This window comes from Andrena cerasifolii, chromosome 12 (genome assembly GCF_050908995.1).
Source record: "Andrena cerasifolii isolate SP2316 chromosome 12, iyAndCera1_principal, whole genome shotgun sequence".
In the NCBI taxonomy this organism is placed as follows: domain Eukaryota; kingdom Metazoa; phylum Arthropoda; class Insecta; order Hymenoptera; family Andrenidae; genus Andrena; species Andrena cerasifolii.
The window spans coordinates 11,493,379-11,514,068 of record NC_135129.1 but is presented as its reverse complement, the minus strand read 5'-3'; the positions used below and the strand labels follow the sequence as shown (position 1 = coordinate 11,514,068).

General features: G+C 43.6%; 4 protein-coding genes across 5 annotated transcripts; 2 read left to right on the top strand and 2 right to left on the bottom strand.

The window, feature by feature from the left end:
* Positions 1 to 186: 186 nt before the first annotated feature.
* Positions 187 to 1,888, bottom strand: LOC143375103 (uncharacterized). Its single transcript, XM_076823880.1, has 3 exons — positions 1,557 to 1,888; positions 1,240 to 1,451; positions 187 to 649 (listed from the first exon to the last, which is right to left on the bottom strand). The coding sequence occupies exons 1-3, from the start codon at positions 1,647 to 1,649 to the stop codon at positions 319 to 321; spliced, it is 636 nt and encodes a 211-aa protein (XP_076679995.1). The 5' UTR covers positions 1,650 to 1,888; the 3' UTR covers positions 187 to 318.
* Positions 1,889 to 3,965: 2,077 nt separating this feature from the next.
* Positions 3,966 to 9,363, top strand: LOC143375089 (sodium-dependent nutrient amino acid transporter 1). Of its 2 annotated transcripts, XM_076823840.1 has the most exons (10): positions 3,966 to 4,367; positions 4,448 to 4,936; positions 5,011 to 5,151; positions 5,613 to 5,853; positions 6,195 to 6,438; positions 6,695 to 7,069; positions 7,631 to 7,997; positions 8,461 to 8,737; positions 9,050 to 9,144; positions 9,218 to 9,363. In XM_076823840.1, exons 2-10 carry the CDS (start codon positions 4,913 to 4,915, stop codon positions 9,353 to 9,355), a joined length of 1,902 nt encoding a protein of 633 aa, XP_076679955.1. In that variant the 5' UTR covers positions 3,966 to 4,367; positions 4,448 to 4,912; the 3' UTR covers positions 9,356 to 9,363. The 2 variants fall into 2 exon arrangements, with proteins under 2 accessions (XP_076679955.1, XP_076679954.1); XM_076823839.1 differs by having other exon boundaries at positions 3,966 to 4,936.
* A 408-nt stretch (positions 9,364 to 9,771) lies between these two features.
* Positions 9,772 to 16,245, top strand: LOC143375090 (sodium-dependent nutrient amino acid transporter 1). The gene is made up of 10 exons (XM_076823841.1): positions 9,772 to 10,207; positions 11,146 to 11,229; positions 11,708 to 11,981; positions 12,166 to 12,382; positions 13,067 to 13,438; positions 13,958 to 14,324; positions 14,934 to 15,033; positions 15,110 to 15,286; positions 15,414 to 15,505; positions 15,568 to 16,245. The coding sequence occupies exons 1-10, from the start codon at positions 10,193 to 10,195 to the stop codon at positions 15,712 to 15,714; spliced, it is 1,845 nt and encodes a 614-aa protein (XP_076679956.1). The 5' UTR covers positions 9,772 to 10,192; the 3' UTR covers positions 15,715 to 16,245.
* Positions 14,461 to 20,687, bottom strand: LOC143375086 (sodium-dependent nutrient amino acid transporter 1). The gene is made up of 9 exons (XM_076823835.1): positions 20,511 to 20,687; positions 19,439 to 19,808; positions 19,108 to 19,363; positions 18,514 to 18,888; positions 17,923 to 18,112; positions 17,173 to 17,349; positions 16,961 to 17,060; positions 16,499 to 16,770; positions 14,461 to 16,252 (listed from the first exon to the last, which is right to left on the bottom strand). The coding sequence occupies exons 1-9, from the start codon at positions 20,523 to 20,525 to the stop codon at positions 16,085 to 16,087; spliced, it is 1,923 nt and encodes a 640-aa protein (XP_076679950.1). The 5' UTR covers positions 20,526 to 20,687; the 3' UTR covers positions 14,461 to 16,084.
* Positions 20,688 to 20,690: the final 3 nt, after the last annotated feature.

The window sequence follows — 20,690 nt, the reverse complement described above, 5'->3', positions numbered from 1 at the left end:
AAATACAGAAAGAACTTATGTAACGCCTTTCGCGAAAGGAGGTCCTCGTAACGCGACGGTCCGCGCGAGATCGAATGATTCATTACCTGCGAGCGTCTGATAAAGCTTTGGCCTGCTATTTGTCGGGAATGTTAAACAGCCCGCGAATTATGCAACGGGAACCCCCGCTCGTCGGGAAGCTTTCGATCGGCATCTAGGTTTCTTGCGACGCGCGTTTGCTACGCGATGGATACGTCGTGCTCGTGCGGAGAGAAGGTGATGGGGCGCAGGAAAGGCAGTGACGTTGGGATGATCGATTCAGAGTTTGGGTATCGGTCGTTACACAGGGTATTTCCCATAAACCTGGCCGCTTCTGGTTCGCCTGAGCAGCCATCTATGATTGGTTTTTTGGAGGATCTGCACCGTGGTCTGGGTGCTCTGGGAGCTTTGCGGCTGGGCAGCGCTCAGACCGAAGATAGATTTCTTTAGGATGCTGGTGGGGTGCATCCTGGTACCGGATCGAACCCTGGCGAAGTCCCCGTCGGAGAAGTTCCTCTTGGTGAACCGGCCGCGGGGGGATTTCCCGTCACCGCAGGCGTGGAGGAAGCAGGTGGTCGAGCTTGAGCTTGAAATGCAGCGGGAGTCCTCGTGCATGTCCAAGGAGGGGCACCTAGATCACAGATGGTGTTCAGATCGGGACGAGTCGAGGAGATTTGCCGGCAGGATTTACCGGTAAATTCTAAGATTCACCGGTCTGAGAAATACACTTTCAGTTCTTTGGATTTTAAATTGTTCGCAGGACTATGTACTGAGAAATTTTGTTTTTTATTAGTAAAACATTGAGATATTTAAGGGCTTGCGTTTGAATCAGCTTAAAAATATTCGCATGCGTTAATCAATTCGGGTAATCTTTTTAAAACCTGTGAAATTTTATTATGCAATAATAATCAATAAAATGTTAAATAAAATAAACGAATTTTAGCTACAAATGGACATACACCACTTTCAAAAGCAACGGCTCATCTTTTTAAAGCCTATTTTACTTCCGTAGAAATATTTTTTGTAATTCGTATATGTTCTAGAGCCACGGGAAAAAGTGCCTCGGGCACTTTTGCGGATCCTCTCTGTTTACTGGTCAGCCTTATTAGGAATTCTTTTTTTATCTACGAATCCTTCTAAACAATTAACTCTGCGAATTGAACCCTCAGTGTCTACCAATCCTGAACTCAGTCAGTTCCCAATTCAATCGACAAGACTTACGTCTCCATAGCCGCAGACGCGTAGCGTGCCCCGTGGTCCTTCTCGCATTTCGAAGCGAGGACCACCAGGAAGAACAGCACGGTGCAAAGGATGCCGAAAGCTAAAATATCAGCAGTGATGTTCCTGGAGGTCAAGCTCCTCAACTTCGAGTCGGAAGCTTCCAAGTGATCTTTGTTCGTGGCCAGCCAAAGGAACTTGTGGAGTATCAGATCCTGGAAGAAAGTGGCAGGCTAAGTAGAGGGGCCAGCTCCAAAGTTCTCCCGCACGTTGGGCATCCCTCGCTCGACAAAGTCAGAAGGTTAATGCCGACATCCTACCCTTATGTAGACGAAAATTTGACGAACGATCAGCTGGACGAGGTAGTAAACGTCACTCAGGTTCTCCATCATCGAAGGCCACTGGATGATCATCACGTTCCGATCGATCGCCTATCTGTCTCCCCAGGCTGTAGAGGTGTGATTTCTTAAGCCATCGTGTGCCAGAAAAATCTCACGTTGCTCTGTCGACTGCCCAGAATTTGACAAAAAAGCTCCGCCGCCGGACGATCGCCCTCATTTGTCACGTAGCAAATCGATACACTGTCGAGGCGACCGTTCGTTTCTGACAAGGGAAGTCAGGCAACCCGAGGATTTAGAAAATTAAGTCGGGGCTCCACGTGAGAGCTAAACTAAGCTATGCTATGCTAAGTTTTAAAAAATGGAACCGTTTCCATCAAGCTGAGCTAAGCTGTGCTATGTTTTTTTTCGGAAACACAGTTACGTCGAGGTAACTTAGTTTCCGAAAAAACATAGCATAGCTGACAAGGGAAGGACACCATATGGTAGACACCGATTTTGATGAGCCATGGCACGATGGATCTATGTCGAAAATAAGTAAATAGGTGTCCGAGCGTTTCTGCCAATGGGCCTTAATAATAGAGATATTTACATGGAAATTATTAAAAATTTCATAATGGCCGTGGGGGTTTAATGAAGGAGTCGGGGTGCCTTTTGAAGATTCCCTCGAGTTAAAAAAAATTGATAAAAAAAATAATTTATAATAAAATATTTATAAAGTTTTTTTTAACGTGGAGACATCTTCAAAAGGCACCCCGACGCCTCCAGAAGGGAATCTCCCGCGGGCGCCAGGGTAGTGTGTGACTTTTACGCACTAAAGCCCTAAATTTTTAATAATTTACATGTAAACATCTCTATTATTAAGGCTTATTGGCTGAAACACCTCGGACACCTATTTACTTATTTTCGACATAGATCCATCTTGCCAAGGCTCATCAAAATCGGTGTCTACCGTATGGTGTCCTCCCCTTGTCAGCTTAGCTTAGTTCCCACGCGAATCTCCGGCTTTATGCAGCTTTGCGAGCAAGTAGAGCAGTTTGTCCGCAACACAAACCTATTTATATCGCTGGTGCCATAGTGCAGTTTCAGGGGGTGAAATCAACCCCTTAAAAGAGTGCAGAAATTTATTTTTCCGCGAAATATCTGGAGTGAGAGATATCAAGGAAGTTCATCTCTCATCTGTTTCGAAGAGGTAGAAAATAGAGTGGCTTTTTCACTGTCTTCGCTGTTCGACTTCACCTGGCTGGCGACTAATCCTGTAATCAGGAACTACGTACGTCGTGTTTGCCGTGGAGTGACGTAAGGAATTCGCGATCGAGACGCAATTCGACTTTCTCGCATTACCGGGAATGCTGCAGTGCATTCTGCAGCTCTGTAATTAATTTGCACGGTCTCGATCGAAGTCCTTGGGGGGCAGTGGAGCGGACAGTTATTGCTAAAATATTTTCATGCTTATCCGCTGGAACGATTTTTCTGGGCCCCCCCCTGTAATCGACGCCGGTTGGGAAATAATGATATGCACGCGGGCAGTAACTCGTGATTACCGCGGAACGATAGCCGGACTTTCGAATTCCATTGTCGATTTCGGTGGCTGTAGAAAATCGGCGCACAGAGTTCTCCTTGTACTTTATACCGCGAAGGAGCTGACTTCTCCAAAATCTTGCGCCACTCGGAGCACTCAGACATCCACCGAGGCACGTAGTCTTTATGACTTTACAAGTTTGACCCATTCTCATCCGCGCTGATAACGGCAGATGCTCGCGACGTTTACCAAAGAGCAAGACTTTCTTCATACCGCAAATGATCGTCGGATTACCTGCCTTTGTGACTACACTGTCACCGCGAACCGACGTGCCAGTCCACTGAGAATAAAAACACAGCTGAGGACCGTGCAACAAGAGGGGTGCAACTCCATTTCTCCATTTCTTCAAAAAAAAATTCTACATCCTTTGATGCAAATTCGGCAGCAGATGAGCGATTTATTGGAAGTTTTCTACCTATTTTGTGCGATGTTCTTGTTTTGGGAAGCTCCAGAACTGAAAAATTCGCCAAAAATTGAAATAAAATCTAATCAACTGAATAACTATTACTTGTTGCGTGAAAATATATATATTTCAATTACCGTTCTCTTTTTAGTGTTAATTCAAAGCAGTCAATTTATAAACAGTTTTTTCTAATTCACTGCAAGTTGGTAAATATGGAGCCTGCATCCCTCCTGCTGCAAGGTCCTTAATTCCTTCAAACCTCAATGAACCTTAGCCCTGTAATCCTAATTGATCCTCCACTGAACCGCATCGAGTCTAAAAAACCCTTCGGTTTCGTAGGAGCGCATTCCCAGCTGAAATTATCTCTCTAGAATTAGCGTGTTATCGCTGTAATTGCAGCAGAAGGTAGCGTATCTCGATCGTGCGACGGTACCAAGTCCCCTGATCCTCTTCAATGAACTATACACATTGTCTATTTTGCAATCGCTCAACGAGGGCTGCTCGCGAGCGTGGGCTGAGCCTCTCAGAAGCCAGGGAGCTCGACTCTGTAAAATAAGAAGCAGAAAAGGTTGATAAGTCTTATTGCCTCGCTTAAACGCTGAGATCGGAAAGTGCAGAGAAAGCGGAGCGGATGAATTCAGCTTCTAAGAAGCTCGACTATCACTTCTCCGCAAAGTCCATCACTTTACGTAGAAGTAACGCGAGAAGCCTGCAATTACGTCGGACACGCGCCGCACCATGCCTGAACAGAGAGAGGGTGTGCACGAGGTAGCATTGGCTGGAACGAGATGAAATCCGAAGGATGAAGGTGAGAACGTTCCCGTCGATCGTATCTAATCGGCGTGCGCGTTAAAAGCGAGGCTATTTTCCCGATGTCCGCCTCTGCAGCAACACTTCCGTCGGGACGTTCGCCATAGCGCTGCAGCGAGCCAAGGAGGTGACCGAGGACCGGAAGCGAGGCGTCCTCGACTACCTTCGTCCAAGATTTCACTGGTCCCTTCTACGGTGTTGTTCCTTCTCATCGTTGAATTTAAGTGGACCGATTTCTGCTCCCTTTGGAACTTGGAGGAGGGAAAGGAGAGTTGAAGGGAGGAGAGGAAAATAAAGGGGAGGTCTGTAAGGCTCCATTTGCGAAGCGGAAGGATCGAGGATCATCAAGGAACTGGAAGTGTGTGATTTCTTCAGAAGAGGATGTTGGGGGAGGAGACTCTGCGATGGATTTTTACTAGAAGTTGCTGGATTTTATTGGTGGAAAGTTAAGAAGGGTATGCTCTGCTGGGACTGGTAAGAAGGTGCAGTGGATTTAGCAAATTGTGAATAAGAGTTTTGGAAGGTGACACTCGACTGGGCATAATGGAACCGAAGAACGGAGTTTATGTGAGATATTTTACGCAGTAATTAATATAATCGACGGGAGGTTCGGATTTAATTGGGGGGGGGTGTGTTCGCAGAAACAGAATGGTTACACGAACGAAGCATTCCAACTGGAGAACGTTCACGTTGGAGAAAAAGGGGGTAGCTTCAGTGACAATGGCAAGTCGAAAGACAAATCCAACGCGCAGGAAAAAGTGTCGTCGGAAAGCCACTCCCCAGTACGTACATTTTTCAATAATGACGATAATCACGCTAACGACAGATTCTATCGTAACACGAAACCTTTTTCGTTTGCTCTTCGACGGTGTGAATCACCTTCGTGTCAGTATTGACACAACGCCATCGCTTTTGCAAACACCGCCTCGGATTGCAAGCATTCTCTATTTATAACAATAGGGAAATGACTGAATCACCCTGTCAGACCGAAGACGTGCTTTAATTAAACAGCTCGAAATAGTTTAAATACTATCTGGAACTAAAAATACTATATTTTTAATGCAGCTTCTATTTTTTTTTAAACTACCCTCGGGGCCACTTTCCTCATAAAATTACTGGTTTATTCAATTGCAGGGGAGACGGGAGATCCAACTCCATAAAATAACGTGTCGTTCAGAATAATTTTACCGCAACACGAGTTTATTAATTATTTCTTCTCTCTTTTCGAATTGCTGCTCTCCAGAGAGCAGAATGGGGTGGAGGGCTGGAGTTTCTCATGGCGTGCATCGCCACTTCCGTCGGCCTCGGGAACGTCTGGAGGTTTCCGTTCACCGCCTACGAGAACGGGGGTGGTGCTTTCTTGATACCTTACATTATCGTTCTAATACTCGTGGGGAAACCATTCTATTTCTTGGAAAGTCTTCTGGGCCAGTTCACCAACAAATCGTGCGCTAAAACTTGGTCCATGACCCCAGCCATGCGAGGTAACTACACTTCTCACATGTGAGACTGATGGGGTAAAACATGCAATCAGGAAAATGTCGACTAACACCTTCAACAGTGGTCCAAAGATAGTTTAAACTGTGAACGGTGACAGAAATGCCATAGTTCCATTGGAAAGAATTCTATCTTCAATTTTACACCCCATAGATTGGGGGTTGCCATTGTCAACTAGCGATATAATACTTAAAACCTAGTATTAACTTAAGCTGCGTAGTGTCAAGCTCTCTTTTCACCACTACTGTATCTCGATTTCTGTCTTCGCTTCAGGCACCACAATTTTGATACTGAGATGGGCGGTTTTAATGGGAACACGTGGTTCTAGGTTTAGGATATGGGCAAGCATTCGCAGCCGCGTGCGTGGTCTCCTACTACTGTTCCCTGATGGGTCTAACGCTGTACTATCTGGCGGGTAGCTTTCAATCCGAGCTACCTTGGTCTTACTGTCGCGAGGAATGGCAGGGCCAATGCGTCGATACCGTCTCGAAGGACGACGACGTGCTTAGAAATACTAGTTCTCCTGCCACTGACAACGGTACCCTTCGCAGCTCTGCAGAATTATACTTCAGGTTGGCGGTCCTTACCTCGATCTACAAACACAGTTCTCGAATCAGAACATCGCGAAATGAAATCATCATGAAAGTATCGCGAGGCACAGACTCAGCGCACCCCTACCATTAGAACTTTAATTACCCACTTTAGTGGCCTTTATCTCAACACGATCTTCCATCCCAAACACCTGCACAGAGTATCTACATATCATTCTTCACCTTGATCTATCAGTTGAAGCGTTAAGAGAGATGGAAGATAGCAACTGGTTTACAGGAAGATCGTTCTAAACGAGTACGACTCCATCGAGGATGGAATTGGGGCGCCGTCTTGGCAGCTCACTATTTGCCTCTTCTTCAGCTGGGCATCGATATTCGCTGTGCTTTATCGCGGAGTGAAGAGCACGGGGAAAGCAGCGTATTTCCTTGCGATATTTCCTTATGTCGTCATGATCGCGTTGCTGATAAGGGCAGTGACACTCGAGGGTGCTGTGGACGGCATCCTCTTCCTGATCACCCCCAAATGGGACAAGCTGTGGCAGCCAACCGTCTGGTACGCTGCCATCACTCAATGCTTCTTCTCTTTGTCGGTCTGCTTCGGCCCCATCCTCACCTACTCGTCTTATAACAATTTTAGACACAACGTCGGCAGGTGAGTGGCTTGAAACGGGGTCGGTCAGAACTTCACCGAATAAGCTCTTATTCGGTAGGAAGAAATACGTTCTTAATCGATAAATAATTTATAATTTAGTTGTGAAAACCGAGCAAGTCCACTATTTTCCAAGAATGAGAGTTTAATCTGTAGCAAATGCCAAGTGCATCATCTTACGTGCAGACCAAAACCTAATTTTTTAAAATAAGTGAATCTGCTGAGGGTTTTAATAAATATAATTAATAATAATATAATAAATATAATAAATAATAATTAGTGACGCTAGTTAATATATTAATCAGCAGACAGAGGAAAGTATCAACTTTCATATTCCTAACATTGTTCGAGTAATTTTGAAATGACTGCCTCCTTAAATTATTCAACTGCATTTGGAGGATCTGTAGGAATAGTATGGCAGAATAGTCTGTTATAAGCAACGAAAGGATATTTGTATTTGGGTGAAATGTTCACTCGAAGAGCACATATTAGATAAATGTTAATCCGAAATTATTTAACCAACAGAATTATCAGGTATTAAGCCATTTCGCGTGACGATTCCAGAGACGTGATAATAGTGACCACCTTGGACACTTTCACCAGTTTGATGGCTGGCTGCACCATCTTTGGGATTCTCGGTAATTTGGCCCACGAAATGGGCACCACGGATATATCGAGGGTGGTTCGCGGTGGCACAGGTCTCGCCTTCATCTCCTATCCAGACGCTCTATCCCGGTTCACGGTGGTTCCTCAGCTCTTCGCGGTCCTCTTCTTCGTGATGATGTTCGTGCTGGGCGTTGGAAGCGCGGTGGCACTCAGTGGCGCAGTTTTCAGCATCCTCTGCGACCACTTCCCGAAAGTCAGCCAGTGGAAGCTGGTGCTCCTTTTGTCCATACTGGGATTCGTCATTAGCCTCGTTTATGTCACTCCTGTGAGTAAGCTGGGAGACATTTGGCGAGGATATTCTTGTCGATTTATATGGGGAATGGGGGAAACTGTTTTGGAGGTAATGGAATTGCAAGATGTCATTAAAAATTCTCCTTTTTTCTAATTGATTTGCATAGCAGTGCAAGTGGTACACCCAATTGCTAAAGATTTAACTATTTCAAGGTGGAGGTCGATTATCCTCTAAGTGCATTGTGGTCTGTAACACTAATTTATACAAAATTCTCCTTCTTTTTAATTAAACTCTACAGGGGTGCAACTAGCACGGCTAGTTTTAAAAGAAGATGCTGATTATTCCCCAAGTGCACACTATACTCTGACAGTAATTCATCTTAGTACCTCGCAGTCCCTAAGTCCTCGGTCATAAAAGACTAAGGTTCCCTCAAACACTTTCCCTGAGAACTCAAAAAGTTCTCCAACGTAGAACGATACAATTATAATTCTTCAAGGGTGGCCAGTGGTTCGTCTCTCTGGTCGACTACTACGGAGGCACCTTCGTCGCCATAATCCTCGGTGTCCTAGAAATGATCACCATCTTCTGGATCTACGGGGTGTCGAACTTCCTAAACGACGTGGAGTTCATGCTAGGCAAAAAACCATCCTGGTACTGGAGGTTCTGCTGGGCATTCATCACCCCTGTACTAATGATCGTGATCCTGGCTTACACGATCATCACTTACGAACCACCCACGTACGATGGCGTGCCATTTCCAGCTTACGCTTATGGTAATAAGAGTATTTGTTAAAGAACAAGACCCATTTCACTCTTCCTCCAAAAGATACCATTTCTAAAATTGAACGAATGTCCAAGTTACTCTTGAATTAAATTAACAAATAATTTCACAATTCTTCCTCCGAACTTAACTACCCAAACCACATCCACTTCTATAATATTTACACGTTCAGCACACGTGACAGTATCCCGAATTAAATATTCGTAAAACAATTCTAAAGCTCCTCTTAACACCACCTTCCTCTGCCTCACCTACAAACAGAATTCTTCACCCATCTGAAAATAAATTACCCGGATACTCATAGGTATCGGTTGGTCCCTGCTGGCCTTGGGAGTCCTGACGATAGCCGCATCGATATTGCACAAATTAATCGAGAAACGATCGTCCTCCATGCTCGAGGTGAGTATTTCCGCGGAGGCCTACACAGAATCCCAGCCGGAACAATATCCACGGGACGTTTCTCGTTTTATAGACAATCAAAGCTGCGTTCCGACCGAACGAGGAGAAATGGGGCCCCAGCGATCCGAAGGTCCGCCTGGAGTGGAAGGAGTTCAAAGCTGAGAAGAATTTCAGATGTCGGGGTGGTTTCGTTGAGACTTTCTTGAAATAGAATTAAAGAAATTGACACTTGAATAACTGTGCGGTTTACTCATACCTGAAGCCCTGTCCTCTGTGAACCGTTTTAGATAATGATCCTACTAAGTAGTCAAGCAATTAATTTCCTAATTAAATCACTGATCATCCCGCTTATTCAAACGTAACGGTATCCCCCAATGAAACATTGCCTTAGCATGCAAAATTAATTCAGTAAAAGTGTCTCATTAAAATCGTTCTTGCGTTGCGAAAGTGATCGCGCGCTCGTCACGCTCCAAAGCGTCCATGTAATTAAAAGCAGCGTGACAAATGTAACAACAAGGAGAACCAGTAAAAGTGTTCCACTCCAGATAAACTGTAACTGTCGGTGAGCATTTCAATATACGCTCGAATATAAAACCAGAGAAATTCAGAAGACGAGCGTAAGAACTTAGAAACAGATCCAGGATTAGATCACACTGGCTACGCAGATCCGCCTCGCGTTCCATGTCGCGGATCGTTCTCTCGATTTATAAAAGAGCCTGCACGTGTCGCGTTGCGAACGTAAATTTTCTAGCGAAAAAAAGGCAAAAGTTGAGCTGACGAATTCCGTGGCAATAGAGCGTCGCCCCGCGCCGTATCTCGCGGCGGAAGAAGAGATCTAGAGAAGGCGGGACAGATACGTGGAAGACGTTAATCGCGAAAATGGAAATGCGACGGTGGCATTTGTTGTCAAGATTTCACACGGCGGACTATCTGATCTGGGTGAACAAAATCGCCCATCAGTCTTCCAAAGGCTGTTGCCTCGCAAAGATCGCGTTTAGATCGCTGAGGAACTGGCGGCGCGGTGGCGTGTACGCAAAAGCGGGTGATTATGGGTTACACGAAGGTTGGTATCATTCATCTGCTCGCAATTATAAGATTCCGACGAGTAAAAAAGCACGTTGGCGTACGCTAGATCTGCCGTTGAATTAATAAAAAAAAAAAAGAGCAAGGGTCCGATTCTAATAACCGTACGGTGGATAGACAGGATAGATTGTCTTATGCAATTTAATGGTTCAAACTACCTTGCGGGATCTCAAAGAACAACGCTCGGCTTCCAGCTAATACAATTAAGAAATTATACGAGGTGTTATTATATCTGGTTTCTAATCAACTCGGTTTACACGCGGGAAGGATCTAATCAGGCTCTCGCTCATTTAAATTATGCGCTTTCTAGTGGAGCCACGGAAACTCGAAATTCGAAGGTTCGTCCCGAAAACAAGAAAAAATTCCATCGATTTGTTGTTTCACGTGTCGAACACATTTCGTGAGGCTAATCTAAATTGCAGCTGTAAAGTTGATTAAGGTCTTACTTCGTTTATCGTAATAACAATGTTGGCCTATTTCGAAACATCTCGGCACGAATTCGACGGTATCTCTTTATTCCTCGCTGCCCTCTTACCTTCGGATTGCACGCGTCCCGGAATAATTCTGAGGCCTAAGGAAATTTTTCTAGTAGACAGAGGTAAGAATGGACCAAACGCTGGTTGTCCCTGGATCGAGGCAGAAATCCGTGGCTTCCTGCGCCTGTCGTTACCTCCGGTACGAAGTGAAACATTGTTTGGCTGATGGATAATGGTTCCAGTAGATTTCTAAAAAGATCTCGCTGCAATTACGTGTTAATAACGCCTATCTCGCGCTAAGCCGGCTTCCAAAAGGAATACCTGTTTGATGTGTCGCTGTATCCTTACGTAAACAGCGCGATAATCGACGAAACTGGGCATGTAATTGCAAATTGCTAGATGACGAGCGAAAGATAGCCAAAGTGTACGTTTCTATTCGTAGAACAACCTCGCGGATGACGTAGGTGTGCCTGGCTCATATAGACTCTCTGTCGTGTCTGGCGCTGAGAAGCAGGTCGAAAACGGGGTGAGTTTGACATTAGCAGCTGGGACACTTCCTAAGCTATTTACTTTCAAATTTAGTACTTTGAGTCCTCTAGAAAACATATCTGATCTTACCGTTGTATAGTGCAATTAATAGACTTGCAGGTTGAAATTGAAGGAAAAGATTCTGAGAAACTAAGAAACAGAGAGAAATAGTTCTACAGCTCAAAATTGAAAGGAAAGATTCTAATATGTATACTCATAGTTTCTAACGCGCGAGGGAAATTTTAATTCTGAGATATTTATACTTGTATGAGACAAAGGAGATGATTATTCCATCACTCCACTTTATAAATTACTTACGACTTAAATTTGATTAGAAAATATGAGTTAATTACGAATGTCAAACTTCACGTTGAATATTAATAGATATAAGAGTATTACTACATGCTTCAGAACAGAATAGTCTCATAGGAATTTAATTAATTACTTCTCGCGGAATGATTCCCCTGGTTTCGTAGACGACACCAGGGAAGGTGGAGAATAATTTCGAGCGGGCGCAATGGGACAGCAATCTGGAATTCCTGATGTCCTGCGTGGCGTTCTCGGTTGGCCTGGGCAACGTTTGGCGGTTTCCTTCCACTGCGTACGAGAACGGGGGCGGTGCGTTTTTGATACCTTACATCGTCGTGTTATTCATCATTGGGAAGCCTGTTTACTACTTGGAGATGATCATGGGGCAGTTCAGCAGCAGGTCCTGCGTTGAAGTCTGGTCCATGTCGCCTGCTTTCAAAGGTACCTTCCGGCACCCTTTGGGACCACTTGGGGTAGTTTTCAATGGAACCGAATGGGGCCTATAAAAGTGAATAATTCATTAGAGGGAATGTTGCGAAGCTGGCGCTCTTGGAACCGCGGGATTCGGTTCAAGGGTTTGTTAATTTGTGGGGGATAACAAGTTGCTGTTTCACCATTGCTTCAGGGATCGGGTATGGTCTCACCATTTCCGTCTTCTCGGTGGTCACTTATTATTGCTCGCTGATGGCGCTGACACTGTACTACCTGTTGGCCAGTTTTCAGTCGGTCCTCCCTTGGGCCGTGTGCTGGAAAGAATGGGGCGATGGGTGCTTCGACAGCACGTCAGCTGGCAACGAGTTGGCGAATGTTAATAAAAGTAGCTCGGCTGATTGGTACTTTCGGTGGGTATTACAGTAGCTCCAACTGCTTGTTAAGGAATCGTTTGCTCATCCAGTAAATCCAAGCAGATATCATCTTCGTCGTTTGAGGTTCTATTTTACTAATAGTGATATGTGGCAGTATTTTTTGATACTGTGTGATTTTGTGATATCTACATTATGTCCCTTTACTTTTATTAAAATTTATATCAGTGTCCAAAGTAAAGCAAAAGTCGACAAAATATACCCGCAGAATCCAAGCATTTTTAGGTCACTAAAAGAGTTTTGTGACTCAAACGGTGAGCAGAGCGCTCCGCATTGAACCTTCCTCTTTCGAATGAGACCTCGCCCAGCCCCAAATCTGCTCATATAAGGACGAAAAACGAAAAGTCCCGAACCCATGTTTCGGGCCAGATCGTGTCGGTATACAGCGCGCTGAATTACCCGTGTCTACCCCCTTAAGTCACTTTAAAATAGCATCTTCCAAGAAATAGGTATTATAATTTTCAGAAATATAATTTCCTTGGAATATTTGAAACCTTTTGTGACACTCTGACGAACCCCTAAGTTTCCTGTCTAAAACCCTCAATACCGCCCTCAAAGACTTCACTTATCATCCACTCTAACATACTCATTAATAATGCAATGAACATAGGAATAGTTGCCTGTAAGCTTCAGGAACATTGGAATTCTTTTGTGATTTTTCAGCAAGGTGGTCCTCAACGAAGCTGGGATCGGGGATGGTCTTGGAGCTCCATCTTGGAAGCTGGTGCTTACACTCTTCTTCAGCTGGGCCTGTGTGTTTGTAGTACTTAGCAAAGGCGTCAAGAGCACTGGAAAAGCTGCTTACTTCCTCGCTCTGTTCCCTTACGTGATCATGATTACGTTGTTAGTAAGGGCAGTGACTCTCGAAGGAGCTGTGGATGGTATAATATTCTTGTTCATGCCAACTTGGGAGAAAATATTCGAACCTGCTGTTTGGTATGCAGCTGTCACTCAATCATTCTTCTCCCTTGGAGTTTGCTTCGGCGCTGTAACCATGTACTCGTCTTACAATCGGTTCAATCACAATTCGTTAAGGTAATCACTAAGTAATTACTAGCTTTTCTCGAACTCAAACTTAAACATCTATGTTAATTTGTAAGTTCCCCAAGGGATCCTAAAGTTCAAAGCTGGAAAGTCTACTTAACTTGCTATAGCATTCAGGAAAATTAAGTCTAAGCCCTCTCCTAATCCCCAAGTCCAAAGCTAGAAGGTTTAAAGCTAGATGGTCCAAAACTAGAAGATCCAAAGCTAGAAGGTCCATTTACCTCACTACCCCACTCATGAAACTTAACTCTTACTCATCTCCCAGTAAGAAATAGTACCTCATCCCCCATTTTTCTTCCCCCAAATACATATGTTTCACCTAGGGACCTACAGAAATCCAACAGATATCACACGTCCATTTCCAATCTCCAAGAACCTGTTTCCCCTCTCGAAATTGAGACTCCCACACTTTCCTTCTCAGCAATAAATTCAAAGACAAAAAGAAACTCAACATAGGATACTCGAATAGTGTCCCCAAGTCAATTAATTAAGAGAAAAATCACTTCTCAGAGATTGCAACGTGGTGACCACCATGGATCTGGGCACCAGTTTAATCGCTGGAACGACGATCTTCGGCATCCTAGGCAACCTTGCCCACGAATCGGGTAAAGATGACATCAGCACAGTGGTCCGTGCTGGCACAGGTCTGGCTTTCATCTCTTACCCAGAAGCTCTCGCGAAGTTCGCAGTGGTACCCCAGCTGTTCGCGGTGCTCTTCTTCCTCATGCTCTTCGTTCTGGGAATCGGCACAACGGTGGCCTTCACTGGGGTCATCAGCAGCATCGTCAAGGACAGGTTTCCACGGTTCCGAGACTGGACCGTCGCTGCTGGCGTCACCAGCGCTGGCTTTCTCGTTGGAATCGTTTATTGCACGAGAGTGAGCTCTGTTATATGCACTTATGCTAATACACTGAATTTGGCCAGGCGCATACTAGCCACTACTTTTCGTCGACGAAACTGTTTAGTCAAATCGAGCAATGTCCGCGGCTTCTAATTAACAAAACAGCAAAATGTCGAATAGAAAGGATCTTATTTGCGCGTTAACGCGTTACAGTCGGTGTACACGAAAATTTGCATTGCATTTCATTTATGACAGTCCTTCACACATATTTGTGCATTTCATTTAACTGACGCCAAAGTCCTTCACTCACGTTTATGCATTCTATTTAACTTCATGACAAAGTCCATTTACACAGGTCTCTGCATTCTATTTAATTTATGACAAAATCCGTGTGCACAGATTCATCTGAAATATCGCTCCGTCCTAGTAGTATTTAATTAAACACTAGCAGACAAATTTGCAAGGAAAAGGTAAAAGAATAAGAAAACTGGATATTTCGCTGTAGATTAATAAATAATTACTCGATTCTCATTACAAAAACCAATCGACTATCAATTTGACTATTTAGTGCAGTTGACAAATATGCGTGTTCTGTAATGGATTTTTTTTTGTAAATAAAGTGTTTAATGGAAATTGTTTACCCAGGGTGGGCAGTATATATTAAACTTGGTCGATTACTTTGGCGGGACGTTTATTATAGTGTTTCTGGCTTTCTTCGAAGTGATCGCAGTTTCGTGGGTGTACGGTAAGTGTGTACCCTGCTTCTTAGAACCTACCTATCGCTACAAGTGTTTCTCGTCAGTTTTCTCTTTGTTACATAGGCATCGATAACTTTTTGGATGACACAGAATTCATGGCTGGCAGAAGACCATCGTTTTATTGGAGAATCTGCTGGTGCTGCCTGACTCCACTATCCCTGCTCGCTATCTTGATCTATTTTCTCTCCGAACTGACTCCTATCATGTACAATGGCGAATATTATCCAACTTCTGCATATGGTACGATGGGGATGCGAGAAATGATTTGATCAGTCTGAATTTGGGGGATGTTTGAAGACGTGGAAAATGAACTTTCGTTCAAAGGGGACACATGGTGCCTTTTATAATAGTGTGGGTAACGTTGCAGCTGCTGGTTGGACGATTTTAGTGTTGGGAGTGATTCAGCTGCCCATTTGGATGATCGTTACCAGGATGCAGAGCAAAGGCAAACTTATGGATGTAAGCAGACGAGATAGAAAGCTGAGGATTCTTTTTCACTCGTTTTTGTGCTTGGTTCTTAGATCCTGAAACCGACCTCTGATTGGGGCCCCAGGGACCCCACTAAGCACAAAGAATGGATGGACTTTAAGGAAGCGAAGAGGGTATCGAGGATGGGCTTGACTAAGAAGAGGTCCAGAATCGTTGCAATGCTGATCGGGGAGAATTGAAAGTGTGATATTAGAATGTTCGCTTTTGGAGTAATTGGGAATTAGAGTTAAGTTTGCAATAAATACAGTAAATCGTCACGTTGTGTTAGTGATTCGTCCATGTTCCACTTCACAGCGCTCAACGAAGTCCATCCATGTATTCTTTTTCCACGAATCTTTTGATATAATCCTTTATAACTTTCCAGCACTTGTGACCCCACTTTATAATAATCTTGTCGAGTGTTTTATGAGACTAAGGTCTCGAGTAGTTTCGTCATCTTCTTATCGATAGAATAAACACTTTAAATCTCGATCGAAAGTCAGTCTTTGCTTCCAGGCTGTTTGAAGTGCGCGAGGGGGTTCACTTTCGTTATCAGTTTACTTCTCTTTTTTACTTGGGTTTCACGCGAAACAACGTGTTTATCAGTCGAAGCCACCCGGGCTGAGCCCTGAGTCTTCTCTCCTTTGCTTTCTCTTCTTTGAAGAGGAGCCAGTCTTTCTTGCACTTGGTACCTTTTGGTCCCCATTCTGAAGTTGGTAGGAAGGATGTCTTCAAATTCTACGATGAAGAAATAATAATAGATAACCCTTACTTACAATACTTATTCAAGTTCTACTACAAAGCAATAATTATGGATTAATGATAATTAATGAAATTCAAGGTCCTGGACAGGACATCAAAAACCGGTCAAGGAATTACAATGCAATGTTTAATTGGAAAATTATATGGAACACCCCATCGAATTATGAAATTTATTATTACAAGCAATAAAAGAGGCAAGGTGATGTAAATAAAGCAGAGTACCTGTAACAGAGACAGATTCCTGTTCTTCACCATCTCCACCATCATCCAAAACGGTATTTGGAAGACGCTGAAGCAGAGTAGAGTTGCGCCAGCCGCGTGGGCGGAAGTGGGGAATGCTTTGCCAGCGTAAGTTACCGGCGACAAAGTGGCCACGGTGTAGAAGAAAATGATTATTAAAATTAAGGGGACCACGAGGAACCAGCAGATCCTCCAGTAGCTAGACGTCTTCCTGTCTAACATGAACTCCAGGTCGTCCAGGAAGTTTTGTATTCCTGTATTGAGGGCAGATATTTATTGTTCTACATTGCTCTCTTCGGGATCTCTGAGCGATCTATGATCTATTCAACTGAGCACTGAAATTAGACGGAGTTACTTTCACTCTGAAGCTATTTTGAGTCACAATTTTTACTTTGAAATTACTTTCAATCGTCATCTTTAAATAATTAAAACAATTATACGAACCATACAACCAGGTGACCGCGGTGATCTCAAAGGAAGCCAATATGAACACGACAAACGATGTACCATAATAATCCACCAACGTCAACAAGAACTGCCCGCCCTGTGTACAAAATAAAAATACTTACAACACTATTGGGCACAATATTTTAAGGTCAATAAAAGCTACAATTTAGTTCTAATGACAGATAATCAAGATTTTTCGAATTACATACCGGAGTTACATAAACTGTGCTGACCGCAAATCCCATTAGGCAGACAGGGACGACGATTTTCCAGATTGTCACATTTGGAAGCTTCTCTTTAAGGGCTGTGACCACCCCAGAGACCATTCCTACGATGCTGCCCACGCCCAGGACGAACATCATCACAAAGAAGAGAACTGCAAACAGCTGTAAAGGGAAACAGATTCTCTCTTAATAAATTTTATCATGAATTGATTCGTTTTTAATTCTCTTCCTATCAATATACGTCTTCGCATCTTTCAAACTCCCTAGACACTCGTTTATTCTTTTTTTTTCTAATTTGAAACATGCACTTTGTCTTTATATTAAACTACTCTAAATTAAATGTCTTGCTATTCGGATTATAAGATCGATAAGGTATAATAAAGTCAATGCTATCGCTTTCGATATCTTCTATGATTCAGACTAACCATCCAGACGATCCAATCTCGTAAGTATGATGCATGCCAAGCTGCTTGTCTTTATTTTGAATAACTCACAGAGACGCACGTGAATTCGTATCTTCATATCATAAACTACTTGATACAATATTTCTATCTTGCACATATGTATGTGTAGCATCTTCTGGTTTCTTCAGTACAGTTTCAAAACAGCGTTAGTCACTTGAGTCGATGACTCCTTTATTATTTCAAATACTGTACGAGTGGCAAGGAAGATATGGTGAATTATCAAAAACAGTACAGTCGGAACATTATCAATATTAGCTGATTAGAAGCACACCTGCGGCAGGAAACTAAATTTCGCTATTGCGTCAGGGTAGGAAATGAACGCCAGACCAGCCCCGGATCTAACCACTTTGTTGATGTCCTCCACACCCATTTCGTGGGCCAGATTACCCAAAATTCCAAAAATCGTGCAACCAGCTATCAAGCTCGTCACTGTGTCCAAACTTGTCACGATAAGTGCATCCCTGAAACACGAGGATAAGTAATCATGCTAATTTCTACCTAGTATCATTACCCAAAACAAAAGAATATTCCCGAATGAAAGAATGCAAAATAAAAACTTCTGCAAGGTGTTAAACCAGGATCCAGCATTTCTCAACCTTTCCAAGAGGACGGAAATAAAGACACTTAAATAACTTGAATCTAGATTCATGAATCAAGCCATGGGCCATATAAATCAGGAACATCGATTCTACTATGACACGTAACAAAGTTTTTAAAAAAATATAATATCACGAAATTTGATGATTTGTAGATGAGGAAGATATATTTCCCATTTAAGCAGAGATAGTCTATCATATTTTTAGCAAACGTGCAATTTGATCGAAGGGATAGAGAACAGACTGTCGGATGATTAATTGTTTACCTGTAGATGTTGTGCTTGAAGTCATTGTGCGAGGAGTAGGTGACGATGGCGCCAAAGCAGACGGATAGTGAGAAGAAGCATTGCGTGACAGCTGCGTACCAAATGCTTGGGTCCAAGAGCTTGGACCATTTTGGTGTGACGAAGAATAAGATACCGGTTACAGCACCTTCCAGAGTAACTGCTTTCACGAGGAGACTGAGTAGAATGACGTATGGGAAAATTGCTAGGAAATAGGAGGCTTTTCCCGAACTTTTCACACCTTGGAACGATATGAGGATTACAGAAAGCCAGCTGCAGAGCAGGCATATCGTCAGCTTCCAGTTTGGCAATCCAATTCCATCGTCGATACTGTCTTTCTCTTGGAGAACCACTTTTCTGAAATTGAGAGAAGTAGTCGTTAACTTGCACTTCCAACTGATTTCTTCCCCAACTCTCCAACTCCATAGTCATTTACTTAAACCAATATAAATCAGAACCAGAAATGAATCCCCTACTTCTAAACCCTGCAGTACCCTTTTCCTTGGTACTTCCTTCAATAACTACCATCACAAAAACGCTCAAAAGGACGATGTCACGATTAAAAAACGAACTCACAGGAAGTAAAGCTCAGCAGAGCTCCTGTACTGTTCCTCCATATCCTCCGCCACTGCATCGAAGCCACGAGCACTGCTAGCACTAGTATTCGCCTTCCTCCCAGAGTCTATACAGTAATGCCCCCATTCCTCCTTGCACTTGGACCAGGGCAGCTCAGCAGAAAAGGAAGCAACCAGGAAAAACAGCGTCAGAGACATCAACGAGCTATAGTACGTCATCAGTGCAATGGTCGAGCAGAATTGCGCCCAGCCGACCCCTGAACCCATCAAAATTCATCATCAACGACCAACAAACAACCCCTACCTCGCTTCTAAAAAAGAACAACAATTACCAACAAACCCAGGGGACACGCTCCACATTTTAATAGAAGAGGACGATGAAAACTGTCCCAGGATCATCTCCAGATAGTAAAACGGTTTACCAACTAGGAACAGGACGATGATGTAAGGAATCAGGAATACCCCTCCACCGTTTTCATAAGCAGTGAACGGGAACCTCCATATGTTGCCGAAACCAATGGACATGGCGATGCAGGACATGAGGAACTCTATGCTGTTATTCCAGCTGCTCTGCACTTCCATCTCCTCCGCGGCCATTGAGCATCGAGGGGTTGATTCCCTGGTCACCTCCAAGGACCTCCCTTCCCAAGTCTCCTCCATGACGAAGCCAGGGTTGCTGCATCCATTTTGCACGCCTTTACTCTGCGAAGCAAAGTCCAACTCACGTACCATGTAGCTAGCTGATTACTTCCGTGTTCTTCCACTTCGATGGGGTTTTAATTTCGAGATAGCGAAGGATTAGCATTGAGCTCTTTATGTTGCTCGCGGCGGTGCTTATCGCGTGAGTAGAATCGTTCCTATCGCGGCTGTTCGAATAGCAAAAATGCATGTAGAACTGCCTATCTCTTCCTGAAATGCCAGTTTGGTGGCTAGTTATAAGTCGAACACATATTATTATTTATTATTATTATATTTCACCCCATCATAGTGTAGCACGAGGAGGTGAAGATTATTTAGAGTTAATTTAACGGTATCGTTCTTTTCTAGGTTTTTAGGTCGTTGCTTATCGTTTTATTGCGCTGTAAAAGGGTTAATCCGTGTTCCGAAGGTTGATTCGAAAGAACGTTAGGTTGGAGAAATGATCCATCAAACGATCCATCATCGGTCGTAAATTTAGCGAGCATGTTGTCGCAATTATTGAAGGGAATGTTCATTAATGAGGGAAGTTAATTTTTATAGAATTTGGTAATGATCTGTTTAATTTAGATTTAGGGGACTTCTTTTGAGCTCCTTCGGATGTAGATAAATTTATCATTTAAATGGGGATGAGAAAATGAACTTTTTAAGTAAGATTGAAGTGGAACAACTGAGTTACTTTGATTCTTAGTGACGTCTTCAACTCACCGTTTCCTTCTGCATTTGGATGCTTCTGTAAACAATACACCGGTCACAGGTGGAAACGGGACTCTCGAGGACCAGGGCCAACGCAGTCCCCAGCGATCGGCATCGCGCATCTGCTTTTATATCGCGAAAACGTCTGTGTCGATACTGCCTGCCCACCCACCCAATGCTCGAAAAAAAGAA